Genomic DNA, 24,826 nt, shown 5'->3' with positions numbered 1-24,826 from the left:
GTTCTGCCCCCCGGGGTGTTCCCAGCCTCGGCTGTTCCGTGTTTTCCTTGCAGTTTGGTGTGGTGGTGTTGATGCCTGCACCCCCCTCCCTCTAGGGTTGAGCTGTGCCTGCAGGAAGGCTGAGGGTTTTTTATTTTTGTTTTATTCCTGTGGGGTTTTGAGTTCTCATGCTTGACTACTGGATGGTTGGTTTTTTGGGGTTTTTTTTGGGGGGGGTGTATTTTTTTTTTTTTTTTTTGGTTGGTTTTTTTTGGGGGGGTTTTTTGGAGTAGGAGCCTCCCCAGGGTGTGACCGTGTGGGCTGGAGTGTGTGGGAAGTGTGGGAGATGAGTTTAGAGTTTAAAAAAAAAACAAAAAAAAACAAAAAAAAAAAAAGGAAAGAAAAACAAAAGAGAAGAAAAAAAAAAGAGAAGAAAAAAAAAAAGAGAAGAAAAGGAAAAACCTTTTGTGACCAGGAGAGAGCCACCAGCAGCAGGAGAGGACAAAGCTGGGCCTGAACCAATCCCAGACTGGCTTGGAATTCTGGCAGGGATCGTGGTGTTGCTCTGCCCCTGGGAGGACTCCAAGGTGGATTTGGGGCAGGGATGCTCCAGAGTCCCACTGAATCAGGATTGGGATTGGGATTGGGATTGGGATTGGGGTTGGGATTGGGATTGGGAGCTCAGGCTCCTCCTTTTGCTGCTCTCAGGACTGAACCAGCCACGTTCCCATCACTGCCCTGGGTGCTCAAAGCCATAGAGCCCTGCTGGAATTCCAGGGAAATTCCTGGGGGGATTCCCATCCCTGCAGGATTCCCATCCCATAGTATTCCCAGGATTCCCACCCTGCAGGATCCCTGGAGGAGCAGTGCTGATCCCTGGGAGAAGCTCGTCGCTGGCGATGGGCTCAGGGCAGAGAGGGGAACCAGCTCCAGCTGCAGTTTCACAGAATCCCAAAATCATGGAATCATGGACTCACAGAATCCCCAAATAATGGAATCACAGAACCATGGAATCCCAGAATCCCCAAATAATGGAATCACAGAATCATGAAGTCCCAGAATCACAGAATCTCAGTTCCTGGAACCCGAGAATCACGGAATCCCAAAATCACAGAATCTTGAAATCCCAGAATCATGGAATCCAGGAATCTCAGAATCACAGAACCCCAAAATAATGAAATTCCAGAATCTCAGAATCCCCAAATCATGGAATTGCAGAATCACAGAATTATGAAATCCCAGAACCTCAGAATCACAGAATCTCGGAATCACAGAATCCCAAATCATGGAATCGCAGAATCACAGAATTATGAAATCCCAGAATCCTGGAATCCCAGAATCACGGAATCTCGGAATCACAGAATCTCAGAATCCCAAATCATGGAATCCCAGAACCCCCAAATTATGGAATCCTGGAATCACAGAATCACCAAATCATGAAATCCCACAATCTTGGAATCACAGAATCACAGAATCTCAGAATTCCCATAGTTTCAGACATTTAAAAAGCCAGGATTTCAAAGTTTAAAGCCAGGTTTAAAGGTTTTTAAAAGCCAGGGTTTTAGAAGTTTCAAAGCTGGGATTTAGAAGTTTAAAGCCAGGGTTGAAAAGGTTTCAAAGCCAGGGCTGAGCAGTGTCCTGCAGCTGGAATGGGATTGGAAGTTGTGGTGCTGATCCTGCTCCTAAAACCAGTTCTAAATCCAAGTCCTGCAGCTCTGGCACAGCTGGGATGGGGTTGGAAATTGTGGTGCTGATCCTGCTCCTAAAACCAGCCCTAAAACCAGCCCTAAATCTGAATCCTGGCAGAACTGGGATGGGGTTGGAAATTGTGGTGCTGATCCTGCTCCTAAAACCAGCCCTAAAACCAGCCCTAAATCTGAATCCTGGCAGAACTGGGATGGGATTGGAAATTGTGGTGCTGATCCTGCTCCTAAAACCAGCCCTAAATCTGAATCCTGCACAGCTGGAATAGGATTGGAAGTTGTGGTGCTGATCCTGTTCCTAAATCCAGTCCTAAATCCAAGTCCTGCAGATCTGGCACAGCTGGGATGGGGTTGGGAGCTGATCCTGTTCCTAAATCCAGCCCTAAATCTGAGTCCTGCACAGCTGAGACAGGTTTGGGAGCTGATCCTGCTCCTAAATCCAGCCCTAAATCTGAGTCCTGCACAGCTGAGACAGGTTTGGGAGCTGATCCTGTTCCTAAATCCAGCCCTAAATCTGAGTCCTGCACAGCTGGGACAGGGTTGGGAGCTGATCCTGCTCCTAAATCCAGCCCTAAATCTGAGTCCTGCACAGCTGGGATGGGGTTGGGAGCTGATCCTGCTCCTAAATCCAGCCCTAAATCTGAGTCCTGCACATCTGGGATGGGGTTGGGAGCTGATCCTGCTCCTAAATCCAGCCCTAAATCTGAGTCCTGCACAGCTGAGACAGGTTTGGGAGCTGATCCTGCTCTAAAACCAGCCCTAAATCTGAGTCCTGCACAGCTGGATGGGGTTGGGAGCTGATCCTGCTCCTAAATCCAGCCCTAAATCTGAGTCCTGCACAGCTGGGACAGGTTTGGGAGCTGATCCTGCTCCTAAATCCAGCCCTAAACCCGAATCTGCCTCCCCAAACCCCTCTGGACCCCCCCAGCCCCTGGAGAGCTCCAGGAACCAAAACCCGGCTCTGATCCGGGGCTGGCAGCAGAATTAATGAATTCATTAATTCATTAATTCACCAATTAATTCCCTCTGCAGTCCCAGCCCCATTTGTGCATATTTTTGGTGCTGATCCCCCCTCGAGCTCCACCCTTCCCAAAAATCTGCTGCAAAATCTCTTCAGGGTCCTCCAGAGCGAAGGAGAATTTCCAGCACTGCCACGCTCCTGCTCTGCTCATGGATTTCAGCACAGCCATCAGAATTTTTGGGGGGTGTTTTTTAAAAAAAAAAAAAAATCCTTTTCACTTCAAACCGGTTTTCAAACCCATTCTGGTTTCCCCAGATTTTTAGGAAAAGTTCAGAACCTTGAGAACCACGGCTTCTGCTTTTTTTGGGTCGTTTTATTTCACTTTTTTTCTTTTTTTTTTTTTCTTTTTTTTCTTTTTTTTTCTGGGAATTCTGGCCAGAAATCCTGGCTGGGTTGCACCCTGGAAGTTCAAGACTCACTGCTGAAATACATGAAGTTGAGAAGAAAAAAACAAAAAAACAACAAAAAAAATGTAAATATGGGTGCAAAAAGCAGCGTTTTGCCAGACAATGGATCTATTTAACATGTTATTATTGGTACTTTATTTAGTGTAAAAAAAAAAGCAACTTGGTGCACTTTTCCTACCTGACAGTATTTTGGGGGGTTTTATGTTCTTTTTTGTTCATGGGTTTTGTGCTGTCTTTTTTAATCCGTGGAATTGTTAAGTATTTAATTTATTCTTATTATTGATGTGCCCAGAGGACTAGTGCAATTTTTATTCAATACAGTTGAATATTTAATGTCAGGATTTTATTTTCTTTTTTTTTTTTTTTTTAATTTTTTTGGGGTAGTGTTTTTAGGCAATATTTTTCCAAACTTTTTTTTTTTTTCTTTCCCTCTCCTCTTTTTCCTTTTTCCCCCCTCTACCTTTTCCCTTTGTTTTCATCACACAATTCCTGAGGTGTTAAATACCTCGAAATTGAGATTTAACCAACACCCTGCAGTTCCTTAAACCAACGATTTCTCCAGGAAAAACACGTTCAGATGCACTTCTCCCTGTTTTCTGTGTTTGGTTTTTATTTCTCCTTATGGGGGGTTTTGGGGTGGGGGTGTGCACTCTAAATATCACAGAGGAAGGAGCACAAAAAATTGAATTTTGGTGAAAAAACATCATTTCCAGGCTCTGAGCAAGACAAAAAAAATGGAATATTTTGTTGTTTCTCCTGCCTCAAACGCAGCTGGGTTTGTGGTTTGTGCCCCAAATTGTATTTTTTGGTTTTTTTGGGGTTTTTATATTTTCCCAAAGGTGTGGGATTTAACCACATTTAACAGGAGGAATTTAGCTGGAATTTATCCAGAAATCAAAGTGCCCAAAGTCCTCTCAGCCACCCAGAATCTTCCAAAACTTTGGAATTTGGGATCTGGGGGAAATTTTTTTTTTTTTTTTTTCATTTTTATTTGGACTTGGGTCCAGCCTGGGTTTGGATTTTTGGGTTTGGATTTTTGGGTGGGATGAGCTCAGCTTGGATTTTCGGATAATCCAGGTTTATTTCAGATTATTTTGGTGTTGCTGCTTCTGAGCTGGGGAATTTTGGAGTGTTTTAAAGGGGGGAAAATTAGGGATTGGAAGATTTGGTGAAAAAAACAAACAAAAAAAAAACCAAAAGACACACACAAACAAAATAAAATAAAATAAAATAAAATAAAATAAAATAAAATAAAATAAAATAAAATAAAATACAATCCCCAAACCAAAAAAGTCAACCTAGGGATCATCAAGGGAGAAATGGGAAAGGATTTTTTTGGGATCCTGAGATCAGGAACAGCAAAAACATCAGATGGGTGTGAGAAACGTGGGGAATTGCTGCCAAAAAATGGGAATTTTGGGAGTTTCCTCAGCATTTCCTGTCCCTCAGAGCAGTTTTTGGCAGAGCTGGTGACAAACCCGGGGGGAAAAAGGGAATTTTGGAGATTCCAGGATGGGGAATTCCCAGGGCAGGAGGGAGGGGTGGCCGAGGGGACACCGGGGTGGAATTTGGGTGGGAATTCTGCTGTGCCCGGGGGTGACAGGGACAGAAGCTCTTTTTGGCCACCTCAGGGGGTTTTTGGCTTCATTGGTTATTTCTGCTTCCACCTCCTCAAAATCCATTTTATCCCACTAAAATTGCAGATTTTGCCCATCCGTTATGCCCAAATTCCCATTTCCTGAATTCCCAAATTCCCATCCCCAATTCCCATCCCTAAATCCCTAAATTCCCAAATTCCCATCCCTGAATTCCCAAATTCCCAATCCTGAATTCCCAAATTCTCACCTCCAATTCCCATCCCATGAATTCTCACATTCCCATCCCTGAATTTCCAAATTCCAATCCATGAATTCCCAAATTCTCATCCCCAATTCCCATCCCTAAATCCCCAAATTCCCAAATTCCCAATCCCTGAATTCCCAAATTCCCACTCCCAATTCCCATCCCATGAATTCCTAAATTCCCATCCCTGAATTTCCAAATTCCAATCCCTGGATTCCCAAATTCCAATCCCTGAATTCCCAAATTCCCATCCCCAATTTCCATCCCTAAATCCCCAAATTCCCATTCCTGAATTCCCAAATTCCCATTCCTGAATTCCCAAATTCCCACCCCCAATTCCCATCCCATGAATTCCCAAATTCCCACCCCCAATTCCCATCCCTAAATTCCCAAATTCCCATCCCCAATTCCCATCCCTAAATCCCTGAATTAACAAATTCCCAAGCCCTGAATTCCCAAATTCCCATCCCATGAATTCCCAAATTCCCACCCGCAATTCCCATCCCTAAATCCCCAAATTCCCAAATTCCCAATCCCTGAATTCCCAAATTCCCACTCCCAATTCCCATCCCATGAATTCCTAAATTCCCATCCCTGAATTACCAAATTCCAATCCCTGGATTCCCAAATTCCAATCCCTGAATTCCCAAATTCCCATCCCCAATTTCCATCCCTAAATCCCCAAATTCCAATCCCCAAATTCCCAAATTCCCTCCCTGAATTCCCAGTTCCCCTCCCTGAATTCCCAATTCCCATCCCTAAATCCCCAAATTCCCAAATTCCAATCCCTGAATTCCCAAATTCCCATCCCAAATTCCCATCCCTGAATTCCCAAATTCCCAATCCTGAATTCCCAAATTCCCATTCCCGAATTCCCAAATTCTCACCCCCAATTCCCATCCCATGAATTCCCAAATTCCCATCCCCAATTTCCATCCCTAAATTCCCAAATTCCCATCCCCAATTTCCATCCCTAAATCCCCCAATTCCCAAATTCCCTCCCTGAATTCCCAATTCCCATCCCTGAATTCCCAAATTCCCATCCCTGAATTCCCAAATTCCCATCCCTGAATTTTGGATTTGCAATTTCAGTTTTCACATGGTTGGGAAACAAAAATAAATCCAAATATCACCAAAACAAAACCCCAAACTCTTTTTATCAATTAAATTTTCACTTTATTATCATTTTATTATTTAAAAAAAAATTAAATTTAAAAAACCCAAAGCTCCCTGCGAGGTTCCAACACAACAAAAACTCAAAAACAAAAAAAATCCCCATCAAAAATAATTTTTTTTCCTATGTACAGATAAATTATTTAACTTACTGTGATAATTAATGTCAAATATTAACATTATTTCTGTTTATCAGCAGAAACTCAGCATTCCACAGGAATTCCCAGGTGCTTTTCCTGGGATTTTAAAATGTTCCCAATCCCGATTTCTTTTTTCTCTTTCTTTCTTGGAAGGGTCAACTCAGAGGGAATTTCCTGGGAAATCCAAAAGCAGCAGCAGCAGCTCCCAGAGCCTTGGAATTCCCAAAATTCAGCAGGAAAAGAATTTTGGGAATTCTGGGGAGAGTTTGGGAATTCCAGGGATCAGAGGGATGGAGGAATTTAGGAATTCCAGGGATCAGAGCAGAGGGAAGGAGGAATAATATTCCCACAGAATTTTGGGAATTCCAAACATTTCCATGCTCATAGAGCTCCTAGGAAAGGATCCAGGAAATCCTTGGCACTCTTTCCACAGAATTTTGGGAATTCCAAACATTTCCACACTCAGAGAGCTCACAGGAGAGAATCCAGGAAATCCCTGGAATCCTTTTCACAGAATTTTGGGAATTCCAAACATTTCCATGCTCAGAGAGCTCCCAGCTGAGGATCCAGGAAATCCCTGGCACATTTCCCAAAGATTTTTGGGAATTCTGAACATTTCCACACTCAGAGAGCTCACAGGAGAGAATCCAGGAAATTCCTGGAATTCCTTCCCACGGAATTTAGGGAATTCCAAGCTCCCAGCTGAGGATCCAGGACATCCCTGGCATGTCTCCCATAGAATTTTGGGAATTCCAAATATTTCCATGCTCAGACAGCTCCTAGGAAAGGATCCAGGAAATCCTTGGAACCCTTCCCACAGAATTTTGGGAATCCCAAACGTTTCCACACTCAGAGAACTCACAGGAGAGAATCCAGGAAATTCCTGGATTCCTTCCCACAGAATTTTGGGAATCCCAAACATTTCCACACTCAGAGAACTCACAGGAGAGAATCCAGGAAATTCCTGGATTCCTTCCCACAGAATTTTGGGAATTCCAAATATTTCCATGCTCAGAGAGCTCCCAGCTGAGGATCCAGGAAATCCCTGGCACATTTCCCAAAGATTTTTGGGAATTCTGAACATTTCCACACTCAGAGAGCTCACAGGAGAGAATCCAGGAAATTCCTGGAATCCTTCCCACAGAATTTTGGGAATTCCCATCCTCTCCACGCTCAAACCCTCTCAGCTCTGATTTCCTGTCCCAAATCCTGTCCCAAACCCTGTCCCAAATCCAGCTCCTCGCCGCCCCCACACCCCCGGAGCTGCGGAATTCCCGGAATTCCCGGAGTTCCCGGCGCTGGCCGCCCCTCCCCCAGCTCCAGGCGGGTTTCTGGGGTGGGGTCCGGGCCCCCCGGGGGTCTCCTGGCCCCGAATCTCCGGCAGCAGCAGAGCAGGGACAGCACCAGCGTGTCCAGGAGCAGCTCCAGCATCTCCACCACCGACAGCACCGAGGAGCCGAACCACAGGCTCCACTGGGAGCCCATGCTGGACAGCAGCAGGTTCTCCTGGAAAACCCCAAAATGCCAGGCACTCACTCTGGGGGGCTTTGGGATTTGGGGTTTTTATTCTTTTCTACTCTTCACACTCATAGCTGGAGCCCATTGGATCATGGCTCGTTTTCCCAATCGTTTTACTTGAACTTTTCCTGAACAAAAACCCCAAACCAATTCCAAAACAAAAACCCAAAACAGAAACTCAAAAACCCAAAAGAAAAACCCAAACCCAAACCCAAAACTCCAAGATTTTCCCTTTTCTACTCTTCACACTCATAGCTGGAGCCCATTGGATCATGGCTCGTTTTCCCAATCGTTTTCCTTGAACTTTTCCTGAACAAAAACCCAAAAGAAATCCCAAAACAAAAACCCAAAACAGAAACTCAAAAGAAAAACCCAAAAGAAAAACCCAAACCCAAAACTCCAAGATTTTCCCTTTTCTATTCTTCACACTCATAGCTGGAGCCCATTGGATCATGGCTCATTTTCCCAATCGTTTTCCTTGAACTTTTCCTGAACAAAAACCCAAAAGAAATCCCAAAACAAAAACCCAAAACAGAAACTCAAAAGAAAAACCCAAAAGAAAAACCCAAACCCAAAACTCCAAGATTTTCCCTTTTCTATTCTTCACACTCATAGTTGGAGCCCATTGGATCATGGCTCGTTTTCTCAATCGTTTTCCTTGAACTTTTCCTGAACAAAAACCCCAAACCAATCCCTAAATAAAAACCCAAAACAAAATCTCAAAAGAAAAACCCAAAAGAAAAACCCAAACCCAAACCCAAAACTCCAAGATTTTCCCTTTTCTATTCTTCACACTCATAGCTGGAGCCCATTGGATCACGGCTCATTTTCCCAATAATTCTCCATAACCTTTTCCTGAACAAAAACCCAAAAGAAATCCCAAAACAAAAACCCAAAACAGAAACTCAAAAGAAAAACCCAAAAGAAAAACCCAAACCCAAAACTCCAAGATTTTCCCTTTTCTGTTCTTCACACCCATAGCTGGAGCCCATTGGATCATGGCTCGTTTTCCCAATAATCCTCCATAACCTTTTCCTGAACAAAAACCCAAAAGAAATCCCAAAACAAAAACCCAAAACAAAAACTCAAAAGAAAAACCCAAAAGAAAAACCCAAACCCAATCCCAAAACTCCAAGGTTTTCCCTTTTCTATTCTTCACACTCATAGCTGGAGCCCATTGGATCATGGCTCGTTTTCCCAATTGTTTTACTTGAACTTTCCATGAACAAAAACCCCAAACCAATCCCTAAATAAAGACCCAAAACAAAATCTCAAAAGAAAAACTCAAAAGAAAAACCCAAAAGAAAAACCCACACCCAATCCCAAAACTCCAAGATTTTCCCTTTTCTGTTCTTCACACTCATAGCTGGAGCCCATTGGATCATGGCTTGTTTTCCCAATCGTTTTCCTTGAACTTTTCCTGAACAAAAACCCCAAACCAATTCCAAAACTCCAAGCAGCAGGTTCTCCTGGAAAACCCCAAAAATGCCAGGGACTCACTCTGGGGGGCTTTGGGATTTGGGGTTTTTATTCTTTTCTACTCTTCACACTCATAGCTGGAGCCCATTGGATCATGGCTCGTTTTCCCAATCGTTTTCCTTGAACTTTTCCTGAACAAAAACCCAAAAGAAATCCCAAAACAAAAACCCAAAACAGAAACTCAAAAGAAAAACCCAAAAGAAAAACCCAATCCCAAAACTCCAAGGTTTTCCCTTTTCTATTCTTCACACTCATAGCTGGAGCCCATTGGATCATGGATCATTTTCCCAATAATTCTCCATAACCTTTTCCTGAAAAAAAAAAACCCAAAACCTATCCCTAAATAAAAACCCAAAACAGAAACTCAAAAGAAAAACCCAAAAGAAAAAACCCAAACCCAAACCCAAAACTCCAAGGTTTTCCCTTTTCTACTCTTCACACTCATAGTTGGAGCCCATTGGATCACGGCTCGTTTTCTCAATCGTTTTCCTTGAACTTTTCCTGAACAAAAACCCCAAACCAATCCCTAAATAAAAACCCAAAACAAAATCTCAAAACAAAAACTCAAAAGAAAAACCCAAAAGAAAAACCCACACCCAATCCCAAAACTCCAAGATTTTCCCTTTTCTGTTCTTCACACTCATAGCTGGAGCCCATTGGATCATGGCTCGTTTTCCCAATTGTTTTACTTGAACTTTTCCTGAACAAAAACCCCAAACCAATTCCAAAACAAAAACCCAAAACAGAAACTCAAAAACCCAAAAGAAAAACCCAATCCCAAAACTCCAAGATTTTCCCTTTTCTACTCTTCACACTCATAGCTGGAGCCCATTGGATCACGGCTCATTTTCCCAATAATTCTCCATAACCTTTTCCTGAACAAAAACCCAAAAGAAATCCCAAAACAAAAATCCAGAAGGAAACCCCAAATCAAATCCCAAACCACAAATCCAAACCAAAATCCAAACCAAAAACCCAAAACAAAATCCAAACCATATCCCAAAACTAATCCCAAACCAAAAACTCAAAACAAAAACCCAAAGCAAATCCCAAAACTAATCCCAAACCAAAAACCCAAAACAAAAACCCAAAGCAAATCCCAAAACTAATCCCAAACCAAAAACTCAAAACCAATCCCAAACCAAAAAACCCAAACCAAATCCTAAACCAAAATCCAAACCAAAATCCACTAATTAATTAATGTTATCATATAAATAAATAAATCTATATAAAATTAAAATAGAAATGTAAAAATTAATATCATTTAAATATATCTAAAATAGAAATAAATGCAATAATAATATCATCTAAATAAATGCATAGAAATAGTTATATACTCATATACTTATATATAGTAATATACTTATATATAACTTTTATAAATATATATATAAATAGAATAAATACATAAATAAACATACTTAAATATATAAATATATTTGAATAAAAATAGCTACTTACATATTTAAATACATCAATAAATACATTTCTATTTATAAACTTAAATTATGAATTGCTAGAATTTTAATGAAAAGGAAATATTTAACTTATATATATATATATAAATAAATATATAACTTTAATATATATATAAATAGAATAAATCAATAAATACATAAATATATTTGAATTAAAAATAGCTACTTATATATTCAAACACATCAATAAATACATTCATATTTATAAAATGAAATTATGAATTGCTAGAATTTTATGGAAAAGGAAATATATAACTCATATATATATAGAAATAGAATAAATATATAAATATATTTGAATAAAAAATAGCTACTTACATATTCAAACACATCAATAAATACATTCACATTTATAAAATGAAATGATGAATTGCTAGAATTTTATGGAAAAGGAAATATATAACTTTTATATATGTATAAACAGAATAAAAAAAGGAAATATATAACTTTTATATATATATATATAAATAGAATAAACAAATAAATGCATAAATATATTTGAATAAAAAATAGCTATTTACATATTCAAACACATCAATAAATACATTGATATTTATAAAATGAAAAGAAGAATTGCCAGAACTTTATGGAAAATGAAATAAAATATTTTGGACGCACCGAGAGCAGCGGGGCCTCGTGCACGGCCTGGGAGTTGAGCTGCTGGTAGAAGATGGTGACCTTGGCAATGTCCCTGTGGGGACAGCAGGACACGGGGCACCAGTTTGGGACTGGGACACGCCCAGTTTGGGACTGGGACACGCCCATCTTGGGATTGGGACACGCCCAGTTGGAATTGGGACACGCCCAGTTTGGGATTGGGACACGCCCAGTTTAGGATTGGGACGCGCCCAGTTGGGATTGGGACACGCCCAGTTGGAATTGGGACACGCCCAGTTTGGGATTGGGACACGCCCAGTTTGGACTGGGACACGCCAAATTGGGACTGGGACACGCCCAGTTTGGACTGGGACACGCACAGTTTGGACTGGGACACGCTCAGTTTGGGATTGGGACACGCCCAGTTTGGGACTGGGACACGCCAAATTGGGACTGGGACACGCACAGTTTGGGATTGGGACACGCCCAGTTTGGGACTGGGACACGCCAAATTGGGATTGGGACACGCCCAGTTTGGGATTGGGACACGCCCAGTTTGGGATTGGGACATGCTCAGTTGGGATTGGGACACGCTCAGTTTGGGATTGGGACACGCACAGTTTGGACTGGGACACGCCCAGTTTGGACTGGGACACACCCAGTTTGGGATTGGGACACGCCCAGTTTGGACGGGGATACATTGGGGGTTTATTGGGGATTTATTTGGGGGTTTATTGTGGGTTTATTGGGAGTTTTTTTGGGATTTGTTGGGGTTTATTGGGGGTTTATTTGGGATTTATTTGGGATTTATTGGGAGGTTTTTTGGGATTTATTGGGGGTTCATTGGGTGTTTATTGGGGGTTTATTGGGGATTTATTGCGATTTTATTGGAATTTTATTGAGGGTTTGGGGGGATTTATTGGGATTTTATTGGGATTTATTGGGGATTTATTGGGGATTTATTGGGATTTTATTGGGATTTATTGGGATTTTATTGGGGATTTATTGGGGGTTTATTGGGGATTTATTGGGGAATTATTGGGGAATTGTTGGGGATTTATTGGGGATTTATTGGGGATTTATTGGTGATTTATTGGGCATTTATTGTGGATTTATTGTGGGTTTATTGGGGATTTATTGGAGGGTTATTTGGATTTATTTGGGGTTTATTTGGGGTTTATTGGCGGTTTATTGGGTAATTATTGGAGGTTTATTGGGAAATTATTGGAGGTTTATTGGGAGTTGATTGGAGGTTTATTGGGGATTTTTTGGGGATTTATTGTGGATTTTTGGGGATTTATTGTGGGTTTTTGTGGATTTATCTGGCGTTTATTTGGGGATTTATTTGGGGATTATTGGGAAATTATTGGAGGTTTTTTGGGGATGTATTGTGGGTTTATTGGGGATTTATTGGGAAATTATTGGAGGTTTTTTGGGGATGTATTGTGGGTTTATTGGGAAATTATTGGAGGTTTTTTGGGGATGTATTGTGGGTTTATTGGGAAATTATTGGAGGTTTTTTGGGGATGTATTGTGGGTTTATTGAGGATTTATTGGGAAATTATTGGAGGTTTTTTGGGGATGTATTGTGGGTTTATTGGGAAATTATTGGAGATTTTTTGGGGATGTATTGTGGGTTTATTGGGAAATTATTGGAGGTTTTTTGGGGATGTATTGTGGGTTTATTGGGGATTTATTGGGAAATTATTGGAGGTTTTTTGGGGATTTATTGTGGGTTTTTGGGGGTTTATTTGGGGTTTATCTGGGATTTATTTGGGGTTTGTGGCTCACCTGCTGCTGCTGGAGTTGTATCCATTCTGGTGCCTCAGGGCCTGGCGCACCCAGTCCTGCGTGGGAACCTCGTTAGTGGGGGGTAATTAGTGGGATATTCGTTAGTGGGGTGGTAATTAGTGGGATATTCATTAGTGGGATGGTAATTAGTGGGATATTCGTTAGTGGGGGGTAATTAGTGGGATATTCGTTAGTGGGATGGTAATTAGTGGGATATTCATTAGTGGGGTGGTAATTAGTGGGATATTTGTTAGTGGGGTGGTAATTAGTGGGATATTCATTAGTGGGATGGTAATTAGTGGGTTATTTGTTAGTGGGGTGGTAATTAGTGGGATATTCGTTAGTGGGATGGTAATTAGTGGGATATTCGTTAGTGGGGTGGTAATTAGTGGGATATTCGTTAGTGGGGTGGTAATTAGTGGGATATTTGTTAGTGGGGTAGTAATTAGTGGGATATTCGTTAGTGGGGTGGTAATTAGTGGGATATTCATTAGTGGGATGGTAATTAGTGGGATATTTGTTAGTGGGGTGGTAATTAGTGGGATATTCGTTAGTGGAGTGGTAATTAGTGGGATATTCATTAGTGGGATATTTCCATTGGAATATTTGTTAGTGACCCCTCTATACTCATTATTGGAACATTCATTAATGGAATATTTATTAATGGAATATTCATTATTGGAATATTCCACTGGAACATTTGTTATTGAATATTTATTACTGGATTATTTTTTATTGGAATCATTATTATTGGAATGTTTCCATTGGAATATTTGTTATTGGAATATTCATTAATGGAATATTCATTATTGGAATATTAATTACTGGAATGTTTCCATTGGAATATTTGTTATTGAATATTTGTTACTGGATTATTTTTTATTGGAATCATTATTATTGGAACATTTCCATAGGAATATTAATTATTGGAAAATCCATTAATGGAATATCCATCACTGGAATATTCATTATTGGAATATTCCACTGGAATATTTGTTATTGAATATTTGTTATTGGAATATTTATTATTGGAATCATTATTATTGGAATATTCCACTGGAACATTTGTTATTGAATATTTATTACTGGATTATTTTTTATTGGAATCATTATTATTGGAATGTCTCCATTGGAATATTCATTATTGGAATATTCATTACTGGAAAATCCATTAATGGAATATCCATCACTAGAATATTCATTATTGGAATGTTTCCATTGGAATATTTGTTATTGAATATTTATTACTGGATTATTTTTTATTGGAATCATTGGAATGTTTCCATTGGAACATTTGTTATTGAAATATTCATTAATGGAATATTCATTATTGGAATATCCATCACTGGAATATTCATTATTGGAATATTCCCCAGGAATATTTGTTATTGAATATTTGTTATTGGAATATTTATTATTGGAATAATTATTATTGGAATATTCCCCTGGAATATTTGTTATTGAATATTTGTTATTGGAATATTCCCTTTGGGAATCTTTTTTTTGGATTATTCCCCACCTGGAATTCCATGTCTGGAATTTTGTACCTGGGATTTTGCTGAGGGCCACTTGGCTGTGCCAGCTGAGACCTTGTACAGAGATTCCCTGAGGAGAGAAAATCCAGGAATTCTCACCAGCAGCACTCAAAAAATCAGAAAAAATTAAAATTCCTGGGGAATTCTGGATACATAAAAAAAAAAAAAATTCAAAATCCTGGGAAATTGTGGATGCATCCAAAAAAAAAAAATTCAAAATCCTATGGAATTGTGGATGCATAAAAAAATTCAAAATCCTGGGGAATTCTGGATACATAAAAAAAATTCAAAATACTGGGAAATTCTGGATACATTAAAAAAAAAAATCAAAATCCTGTGGAATTCTGGATGCATAAAAAAATTCAAAATACTGGGGAATTGTGGATGCATAAAAAAATTCAAAATACTGGGGAATTGTGGGTGCATCCAAAAAAAAAAAAATTCAAAATCCTGTGGAATTCTGGATGCATAAAAAAAATTCAAAATCCTGTGGAATTCTGGATGCATCCAAAAAAAATTCAATATCCTGGGAAATTCTGGATGCATTAAAAAAAAAAAAAAAAATTCTAAATCCTGAGAAATTGTGAGTGCATCCAAAAAATCAGAGCAATTTCAAAATCCTGGGGAATTCTGGATGCACCCCAAAAAAATTGCAAAATCCTGGGGAATTCTGGATTATATGAATTATATATGGATCATATGAAATTAGAATTAAATTTCTAATAAATTAAATTAAAATTAAACACGGGAGCATTATATTTCAATTAAATTCAAATTACGTTAAAATGGAATTTAAATATATTCAAATCACATTTAAGCTATATTAAAATTATATTTAAATCACATTTAGATTACATTAAAATACAATAAAATTGAATTAAAATTAGATTAAATTACATTTAAATTATATTAAAATTACATTAAAATACATTAAAATTGAATTTAAAAATAGATTAAAATACATTTAAATTCCATTTAAATGATATTAAAATTACATTTAAATTTCTGGCTCCCAAATTCCAGGTGATCCCTGAATTTCCCAGGGAATTTCAGTTTTTCCAGGGTTTTTCCAGGTGTTTGGGGCTCACCTGCAGGGTTTGGGGCACTGCTCAAAACAGTTCAGCTGGTGATTCCTGAGCCTGGAATAGAGCTGGTAAAAACAGTGACCTGGGAAAAGAAAAAGTCAGGAATTCCCTGGAAAAAATCCCCAGGAATTCCTGGATTTATGGGGAAAAAAATCCCCAGGAATTCCTGAATTTATGGGGAAAAAATCCCCAGGAATTCCTGAATTTATGGGGAAAAAATCCCCAGGAATTCCTGAATTTATGGGGAAAAAATCCCCAGGAATTCCTGAATTTATGGGAAAAAAATCACTGGGAATTTCTGAAATCTCCTGGGGAAAATCTCCAGGAATTCCTGAATTTATGGGAAAAAATTACTGGGAATTTCTGAATTTATGGGGAAAAAATCATTGGGAATTCCTGAATTTATGGGAAAAAATCACTGGGAATTCCTGAATTTATGGGAAAAAAATCATTGGGAATTCCTGAATTTATGGGAAAACATTACTGGGAGTTCCTAAATTTATGGGAAAAAAATCATTGGGAATTCCTGAATTTATGGGAAAAAATTACTGGGAATTTCTGAATTTATGGGGAAAAATCACTGGGAATTCCTGAATTTATGGGAAAAAAAATCACTGGGAATTTCTGAAATCTCCTGGGGAAAATCTCCAGGAATTCCTGAATTTATGGGGAAAAAATCCCCAGGAATTCCTGAATTTATGGGGAAAAAATCCCCAGGAATTCCTGAATTTATGGGAAAAAAATCACGGGGAATTTCTGAAATCTCCTGGGGAAAAATCCCCAGGAATTCCTGAATTTATGGGAAAAAAATCACTGGGAATTTCTGAATTTATGGGGAAAAAATCCCCAGGAATTCCTGAATTTATGGGAAAAAATTACTGGGAATTTCTGAATTTATGGGAAAAAATCACTGGGAATTTCTGAATTTATGGGAAAAAATCATTGGGAATTCCTGAATTTATGGGAAAAAAATCATTGGGAATTCCTGAATTTATGGGAAAAAAATCACTGGAAATTCCTGAATTTATGGGAAAAAAATCATTGGGAATTCCTGAATTTATGGGAAAAAATCACTGGGAATTCCTGAATTTATGGGAAAAAAATACTGGGAATTCCTGAATTTATGGGAAAAAAATCATTGGGAATTCCTGAATTTATGGGAAAAAAATCATTGGGAATTCCTGAATTTATGGGAAAAAAAATCAATTCCTGAATTTATGGGAAAAAATCACTGGGAATTCCTGAATTTATGGGAAAAAAAATCAATTCCTGAAATCTCCTGGGAAAAAATCCCCAGGAATTCCTGAATCCGTGGAAAAAAAATTATTTCCCAGGTTTTCAGGTATTTTCACAAATTTTTTCCCCCAGACTTTCAGGAATTTCCAGGGATTTTCTCCAGAGATTTTCCCCAGGGGATTTCAGGAATTCCCATGGATTTTTTTTTTTTTTTTTTTTTCAGGAATTCCCAGTGATTTTCCCCAGGGGATTTCAGGAATTCCCCAGGGTACTTCAGGGATTCCCATGGATTTTTTTTTTTTTCAGGAATTCCCAGTGATTTTCCCCAGGGTTTTCAGGGATTCCCATGGATTTTTTTTTTTTTCAGGAATTCCCAGTGATTTTCCCCAGGGTTTTCAGGAATCCTCAGAGTTTATTCCCCAGAGGATTTCAGGGATTCCCAGGGATTATTCCCCAGGGTATTTCAGGAATTCCCAGAGATTTCCCCCAGGGGTTTTCAGGAATTCCATGGATTTTTCCCCAGGGATTATTCCCCAGGGTATTTCAGGAATTCCATGGATTTTTTCCCAGGAATTTCAGAAATTCCCACTGATTTTCCTCAAGAGATTTCAGGAATTCCATGGATTTTTCCCCAGGGATTATTCCCCAGGATTTCAGGAATTCCCAGGGATTATTCCCCAGGGTTTTCAGGGATTCCCATGGATTTTTTTTTTTTTTCAGGAATTCCCAGTGATTTTCCCCAGGGTTTTCAGGAATCCTCAGAGTTTATTCCCCAGAGGATTTCAGGGATTCCCAGGGATTATTCCCCAGGGTATTTCAGGAATTCCCAGAGATTTTCCCCAGGGGTTTTCAGGAATTCCATGGATTTTTCCCCAGGGATTATTCCCCAGGGTATTTCAGGAATTCCCACTGATTTTCCCCAAGAGATTTCAGGAATTCCATGGATTTTTCCCCAGGGATTATTCCCCAGGGTATTTCAGGAATTCCCAGAGATTTTCCCCAGGGGTTTTCAGGAATTCCATGGATTTTTTCCCAGGGTATTTCAGGAATTCCCAGTGATTTTTTTTCAGGAATTCCCAGGGATTATTCCCCAGGGTATTTCAGGAATTCCCAGAGATTTTCCCCAGGGGTTTTCAGGAATTCCATGGATTTTTTCCCAGGGTATTTCAGGAATTCCCAGTGATTTTTTTTTTCAGGAATTCCCATGGATTATTCCCCAGGAATTCCATGGATTTTCCCCCAGATCTGCTCACCCCAGCCCGGGTTCTGGCTGTAGTCACAGGGCCGTGCCCCCACGGGCAGGGGGTAATAATAATACCCACAGCCACACTCCTGGAGCATCAGCTGCTGGAAACACGAGTGCAGGCAAGCCTGGGGGGGGAAAAATGGGAAAAAAATATAAATTGGATAAAGCAAAAAAAAATTCTGAATCTCTAGGATGCAGCTTTTAGGAGAAAAGGGAAAATAAAATGGGTAAATTTAAAAAAAAAATCTGAATTTTTAGGGTATAGTCTTAGGAGAAAAGGGAAAAAAATTAAAATTCTGAAACTGCAGGGTAGAGGTCTTAGGAGAAAAGGGGGAAAAAAGTGGATAAATCAAATAGAAATTCTGAATTTGTGGGGTACAGGTCTTAGGAGAAAAGGGGGAAAGTAAATTTGGATAAATCAATAAAATTCCAATTCTTTAGGATGCAGCTCTTAAGGAGACGAGGGCAGAAAAAAATTGGATCAATTTAAAAAAAAATCCTGAATCTGTAGGATGGAATTTTTAGGAGAAAAGGGCAAAAAAAAAAATTGGATTAACCAAAAAAAATTCCAAATCTGAGCGGGGTATTGCTAAGCTGGGCTCAGCTAAGTCAGGTTTGTACCTGCGGGGTGTGGGAGTTGTTATAGAGCAGCTCCAGCCTGGCTGAGCCGGGCTTGGCTGAGCTGGGTCTGGCTGAGCTGGGTCTGGCTGAGCTGGGTTTGACTGAACTGGGTCTGGCTGAGCTGGGTCTGGCTGAGCTGGGTTTGGTTGAGCTGGGTTTGACTGAACTGGGTCTGGCTGAGCTGGGTCTGTCTGAGCTGGGTTTGGTTGAGCTGGGTTTGGTTGAGCTGGGTTTGACTGAACTGGGTCTGGCTGAGCTGGGTCTGGCTGAGCCACATTTGGCTGAGTTAGGCTCAGTTAAACTGGGCCTGGCTGAGCCAGTTTTGGCTGAACTGGGTTTGACTAAACTGGGCTTGGTTGAGCTGCGTTTGGATGGGCTGGGTTTGGTTGAGCTGCGTTTGGCTGAGCTAGACTCAGCTAAGCTAGGTCTGGCTAAGCTGGTTTTGGCTGAACTGGGTTTGGCTAAGCTAGGCTCAGCTAAGCCAGGCTCAGCTAGGCCAGGTGTGTACCTGCAGGGTGTAGGAGCTGTTGTAGAGCAGCTCCAGCCTGGCTGAGCTGCGTTTGACTGAGCCACGTTTGGCTGAGCTGGATTTGGCTGAGCTGGATTTGGCTGAGCTGGGTCTGGCTGAGCTAGGCTCAGCTAGGCTAGGCTCAGCTAAGCCAGGCTCAGCTAGGCCAGGTGAGTACCTGCAGGGTGTAGGAGCTGTTGTAGAGCAGCTCCAGCCTGGCTGAGCTGCGTTTGACTGAGCCGCGTTTGGCTGAGCTGGATTTGGCTGAGCTAGGCTCAGCTAAGCCAGGCTCAGCTAAGCCAGGCTCAGCTAGGCCAGGTGTGTACCTGCAGGGTGTAGGAGCTGTTGTAGAGCAGCTCCACGGCCACGTCAGCCCCGTCCGTGGTGCACCTGCCGTAGTTGCCGCCCAAGCGATTCACCTCGTCCTGAGGGCACAGCCAAAGGGGTTAATTAGTGTTAATTAATTACAGCTGTGAGTCTTTAATTAGCGGTGTTAATTAATTACAGCCCCTAGCCATTAAATACCAGGGTTAATTAATTGGAGCTGTGAGTGATTAATTAGAGGCAGCCATCAGCTCCTGGACTTCACTGCAGGCAGCAGGAAGGGCAGGGAATGAATGAGAGCCTTGATAATTGATAATTGGTAATTAACAGCAGGGAAAGCTGTGCCTGGGCCACCCCTGGGGACACTGCCACCCCTGGGGACACTGCCAGGGCTGCTGCGTGTCCCTATGTCACCTGAGTGTCCCTGTGCCACCCCTGGGGACACTGCCACCCCTGGGGACACTGCCAGGGCTGCTGCGTGTCCCTGTGCCACCTGAGTGTCCCTGTGCCACCCCTGGGCAGTGCCAGAGCTGCTGGGTGTCCCTGTACCCACTGAGGTGACACTCCCAGCCCGGTGGGTTTCCCCTGCCCCCAGAGGGGACACTCCCAGCCCAGGGGTGTCCCCTGCCCCCAGGGGACACTCCAAACCCAGTGGGTGGCACTCCCAGCCCGGGGGTGTCCCTGTGCCCCCAGAGGGGACACTCCCAGCCCGGTGGGTGGCACTCCCAGCCCGGGGGTGTCCCCTGCCCCCAGGGGACACTCCCAGCCCAGTGGGACACCCCAGGGGACACTCCCAGCCCGGGGGTGTCCCCTGCCCCCAGAGGGGACACTCCCAGCCCGGTGGGTGGCACTCCCAGCCCAGGGGTGTCCCCTGTCCCCAGGGGACACTGCCAGCCCGGGGGTGTCCCCTGTCCCCAGAGGGGACACTCCCAGCCCGGGGGTGTCCCCGCCCCTGCAGTGCCCACCTGGCGGATGCCGATGGTGGTGGCGATGCCCGGGCGGATGTCGAAGCCCTCGTGCTCCAGGAAGGGGCTCTGGTTGTGCCGGTGGATCAGCACCCGAACCCCGGCCACGGGCGACAGCAGCGGCAGCTGCCCCCTCTGCCGGGCCCGCAGCAGCAGGGACAGCCCTGGGACAGGGACAGGGGTTGGGGACAGGGACAGCCCTGGGACAGGGACAGGGGTTGGGGACAGGGACAGCCCTGGGACAGGGACAGCCCTGGGGACAGGGACAGCCCTGGGACAGGGACAGGGGTTGGGGACAGGGACAGCCCTGGGACAGGGACAGGGACAGCCCTGGGACAGGGACAGGGGTTGGGGACAGGGACAGGGACAGCCCTGGGACAGGGACAGGGGTTGGGGACAGGGACAGGGACAGCCCTGGGACAGGGACAGGGGTTGGGGACAGGGACAGGGGTTGGGGACAGGGACAGCCCTGGGACAGGGACAGGGACAGCCCTGGGACAGGGACAGGGGTTGGGGATAGGGACAGCCCAGGGACAGGGACAGCCCTGGGACAGGGACAGGGGTTGGGGACAGGGACAGGGACAGCCCTGGGACAGGGACAGGGGTTGGGGACAGGGACAGCCCTGGGACAGGGACAGGGGTTGGGGATAGGGACAGCCCAGGGACAGGGACAGCCCTGGGACAGGGACAGGGGTTGGGGACAGGGACAGGGACAGCCCTGGGACAGGGACAGGGACAGCCCTGGGACAGGGACAGGGGTTGGGGACAGGGACTGGGAACTGGGGACAGGGACAGCCCTGGGGACAGGGAATATTCTGCTTTTTGAAACCCAGATGTGGCTGGCATGGCTGCCAAAAATTTGTGCCACCACCAGACCAAAAGTCACTAAGTGCTGCACTGAAGACATAATTAATTAATTATTTAATTAAGCTAATTTTAGCTCTTTGGACCCATTGGGGCAGCTCACTCACCATAAGGAATTCCTGGTTTTGTGGCTGTCCAGAAGGGATCTGTCCCCTTGCTGTTAAAAGTGTAGCAGCTCCCAAAAATTGGGTGGTGGAAGTGAACAAAATCACTGGAAAATCAAGAGAGATTTGACTGGGTTTTAATTCTGAGCGTGAATTGTGAGTATGAATCTTAATTTTGAGTGTGAATTATGAGTATAAATTTAAATTATTTAATTGAAAGGGGGATGTGTTTGGGAAAAGCAGCTCCCAAAAACTGAGTGCTGGGAATGAACAAAATCACTGGATAATCAGGAGAGATTTTAATCTGATCTTGACAACACTTTAATTCAGAGCTGGATGTGTTTAGAAAAATAGGAATGAGCTGCCAATTGCCTGGGAATTAGGATTTGCACCCACCTGGGCCTGCAGGGCTCCCCATCGTACTGGCAGGAATAAACCATGTCCTGGAGATGCTCCTGGTGCTCGGAATCGTTCATGGCCAGGGGCAGCTGGGCCATGATGTTCATGTAGTGGAACCTGTACCACTCCAGGATGGCATCCAGCCCTGAGGAATAGGTCTTGAAGAAGCAATTCCCACCTGTGGAATTGCACTGGGACACAAAAGGAAAAAAAAATCAGAATGGGAGGTGTCTTGGGTTGCAATAGAGGATGTGGGCAGAAATGTGGATTCTGTCCCCAGCTGTTAAACCAGGTGTGGCAGTGACCCTGATCTCCTGGCACACATTATCTGCTCATGGGCCACCTTTAAACCAGCTGGGCAATCATCTTTATCTTCCCCATGACCCACCCTTCACCCAGGAGATATCACCTGTTAATGGGCCATTGTTACAAACTGGGTGTGGCAGTGATCTTTATCTCCTGGCACACATTCTCTGCTAATGGGCCATCTTTAAACCAGCTGGGCAATCATCTTTATCTTCCCACAGCCCATCCTCCCTCCAGGAGATATCTCCTGTTCATGGCCAGTGAGTCCCAGTGAATGGCTGATAAAACTCCATCATCCCATTCCAGGAATTTTGGAGCGTATCCCAATCTCCAGAAATTCTGGAGTGAATTCCCACCCAAGCATTTTGGGGTGAATCCCCATTCCCAGGAATTTTTGGGGCAAATCTCAATCCCAGGAATTCTGGGGTGAATCCTAATTCCCACACATTTTGGGGTGAATCTTCATCCTCATTCCCAGGAATTTTGGGGCGAGTCCCCATTCCCACCCATCTTTGGCTTGAAACCCACCCAGGAATTTTGGTGTGAACTCCCTCCCTTTCCAGACCCCTCACCAGTTGGAATCCCACACTGGAACGTTTCCTCCCAGCTCTGATCTGGGCCATCCTGACCAGGGAGAAGTTGTGGCTGAGCCGGAATCCGGAGCTGCTGAGGTTCCTGTTCCCGTTCCCATTTCCAATCCCATTTCCAATCCCGTTCCCGTTCTGCTCCTTCCCGTGGAACCCACGCTCCGAGGAGAAGCTGCTGCCATACAGGAAGCTCAGGGACTCCTCTGCCATCCTGTCCAGCTGCTCCAGATGTTCCCTGACCAGCTCGAACCTGCAGCAATTTGGGGAAAAAAAAAAATTTAAAAAAATCACAAAGTGCTTAGAAAGCAAGAAATCTTTTTTTCTGGATTTTTCCAGTGATTTTGTTCACTCCCAACATGCAGTTTATTAGTTCTTCTTCATGGAAATAAGATTAATTTAATATTAATTAATGTATTTAATATAAATTTGTTCATATCTATTAATTTCTATTTATGTAAGGCTTACTTTATATATAGATAGATATAGATATGGAGATCTATCTATCTATATGTATTTTTATATATTATTTATATTTATATGATGTTTATATTTTTATATATAATTTATATTACATAATTATATTTATATCACAAGCATATACATAATATTGCATATATTATCCATCTCTATATTTCAAAAATTTATATATTATAATTATATATCTATATATATATATGTATATAACTATGTATATATGTGTATGTATTTGTATAAATACATAATATGCAATATATAACAGGTCATATATAACTTCTAATATATAGTAATATAATATATAATATATAATGTATAATGTATTATATATGATATATAATGTATAATGTATAATATATAATATAAAATATATGTTTATTTTAAATGTACATAAATATATACATAAGCATATATTAGAAATACATAAAAATATTTTTACATCTTTTTATTAAACATTAATAACTTAACATTAAAATACTTTAATTAAATTATTAAAAATGAATAAAAAATGTGAACATTAAACCAATTAACTCTCACAACGACTCAAGCTAGGTGCGCTGCAGTTATTCTGAGCATCCCACCCACGTTACCTGTAGGGATCCCGGTTACAGACGGTGACAGCCGGGAACATTTTGGGCTCGGAGTGCATGGACATGGTGAGAACCACGGGGTAGGACCAGAACTGGCTGAACATGAGGGCAAACTGCCAGTAGAGCATCCCAAAGCTGGCCAGCAGCAGCAGCGTCCAGAGCGCGCGCTTGCCCCGCGTGCTGCCCGAGCACACCAGCCGGATGGTGCCGTGGATCGTGGTGTTCTTGCAGAAAAACTCAAACATCTCCTTGAAGGAGCCGTAGAACTCGATCAGACCTTCCTGTCTTACTGCTTCTTCTGGTGGAAGTTCCATTCTTTAATTTTATTTCCTGGGAAATAAATGGGGAAAGCTCGTTAAGGTGAGCGGAAGAGTTTTCCGAAGAAGAGTTTTCCAAAGAAGAGTTTTCCAAAGAGGTCTTTTGCAAAAGAGCGTTTTCAAAACAGGATTTTACAAAGAAATCTTTCTCAAATGGGCCTTTCCCAAATGGGTTTTTCCCAAAGAAACCTTTTCCAAAGAAACTGTTTCCAAAGAATGGTTCCAAAGAAACCGTTTCCAAAGAAATCGTTTCCAAAGTAACCGTTTCCAAAGACGCCTTTTCCAAAGAAATGTTTTCCAAAAATGCCTTTCCCAAATGGTCCTTTCCCAGTCAGTCTTTCCCAAAGAATCCTTTTCCCAAAGCTCATCCCAAAGCTGGCCAGCAGCAGCAGCGTTCCATTCTTTAATTTTATTTCCTGGGAAATAAATGGGGAAAGCTCGTTAAGCTGAGCGGAAGAGTTTTCCAAAGAAGAGTTTTCCAAAGAAGAGTTTTTCAAAGAAGAGTTTTCCAAAGAAGAGTTTTCCAAGGAGTTCTTT

The 24,826-nt window shown here is 42.1% G+C and overlaps 2 protein-coding genes across 2 annotated transcripts in view; both read right to left on the bottom strand.

The window, feature by feature from the left end:
* Nucleotides 1-24,826, bottom strand: part of INTS11 (integrator complex subunit 11) — a 258,653-nt gene that overhangs the window by 80,229 nt on the left and 153,598 nt on the right. The window lies entirely within an intron of this gene.
* On the bottom strand, nt 7,439-24,409 carry SCNN1D (sodium channel epithelial 1 subunit delta; the record flags this gene model as incomplete). The annotated part of the gene is made up of 12 exons (XM_079326186.1): nt 23,973-24,409; nt 22,894-23,158; nt 22,013-22,206; nt 21,620-21,723; nt 20,649-20,812; nt 19,686-19,784; nt 18,238-18,355; nt 15,752-15,830; nt 14,676-14,733; nt 13,129-13,184; nt 11,359-11,431; nt 7,439-7,771 (listed from the first exon to the last, which is right to left on the bottom strand). The coding sequence occupies exons 1-12, from the start codon at nt 24,284-24,286 to the stop codon at nt 7,439-7,441; spliced, it is 1,857 nt and encodes a 618-aa protein (XP_079182312.1). The 5' UTR covers nt 24,287-24,409.

This window comes from Erithacus rubecula (assembly GCF_903797595.1).
Source record: "Erithacus rubecula genome assembly, chromosome: 24".
Lineage (NCBI taxonomy): Eukaryota > Metazoa > Chordata > Aves > Passeriformes > Muscicapidae > Erithacus > Erithacus rubecula.
This window is presented reverse-complemented; position numbering and strand designations above follow the sequence as displayed.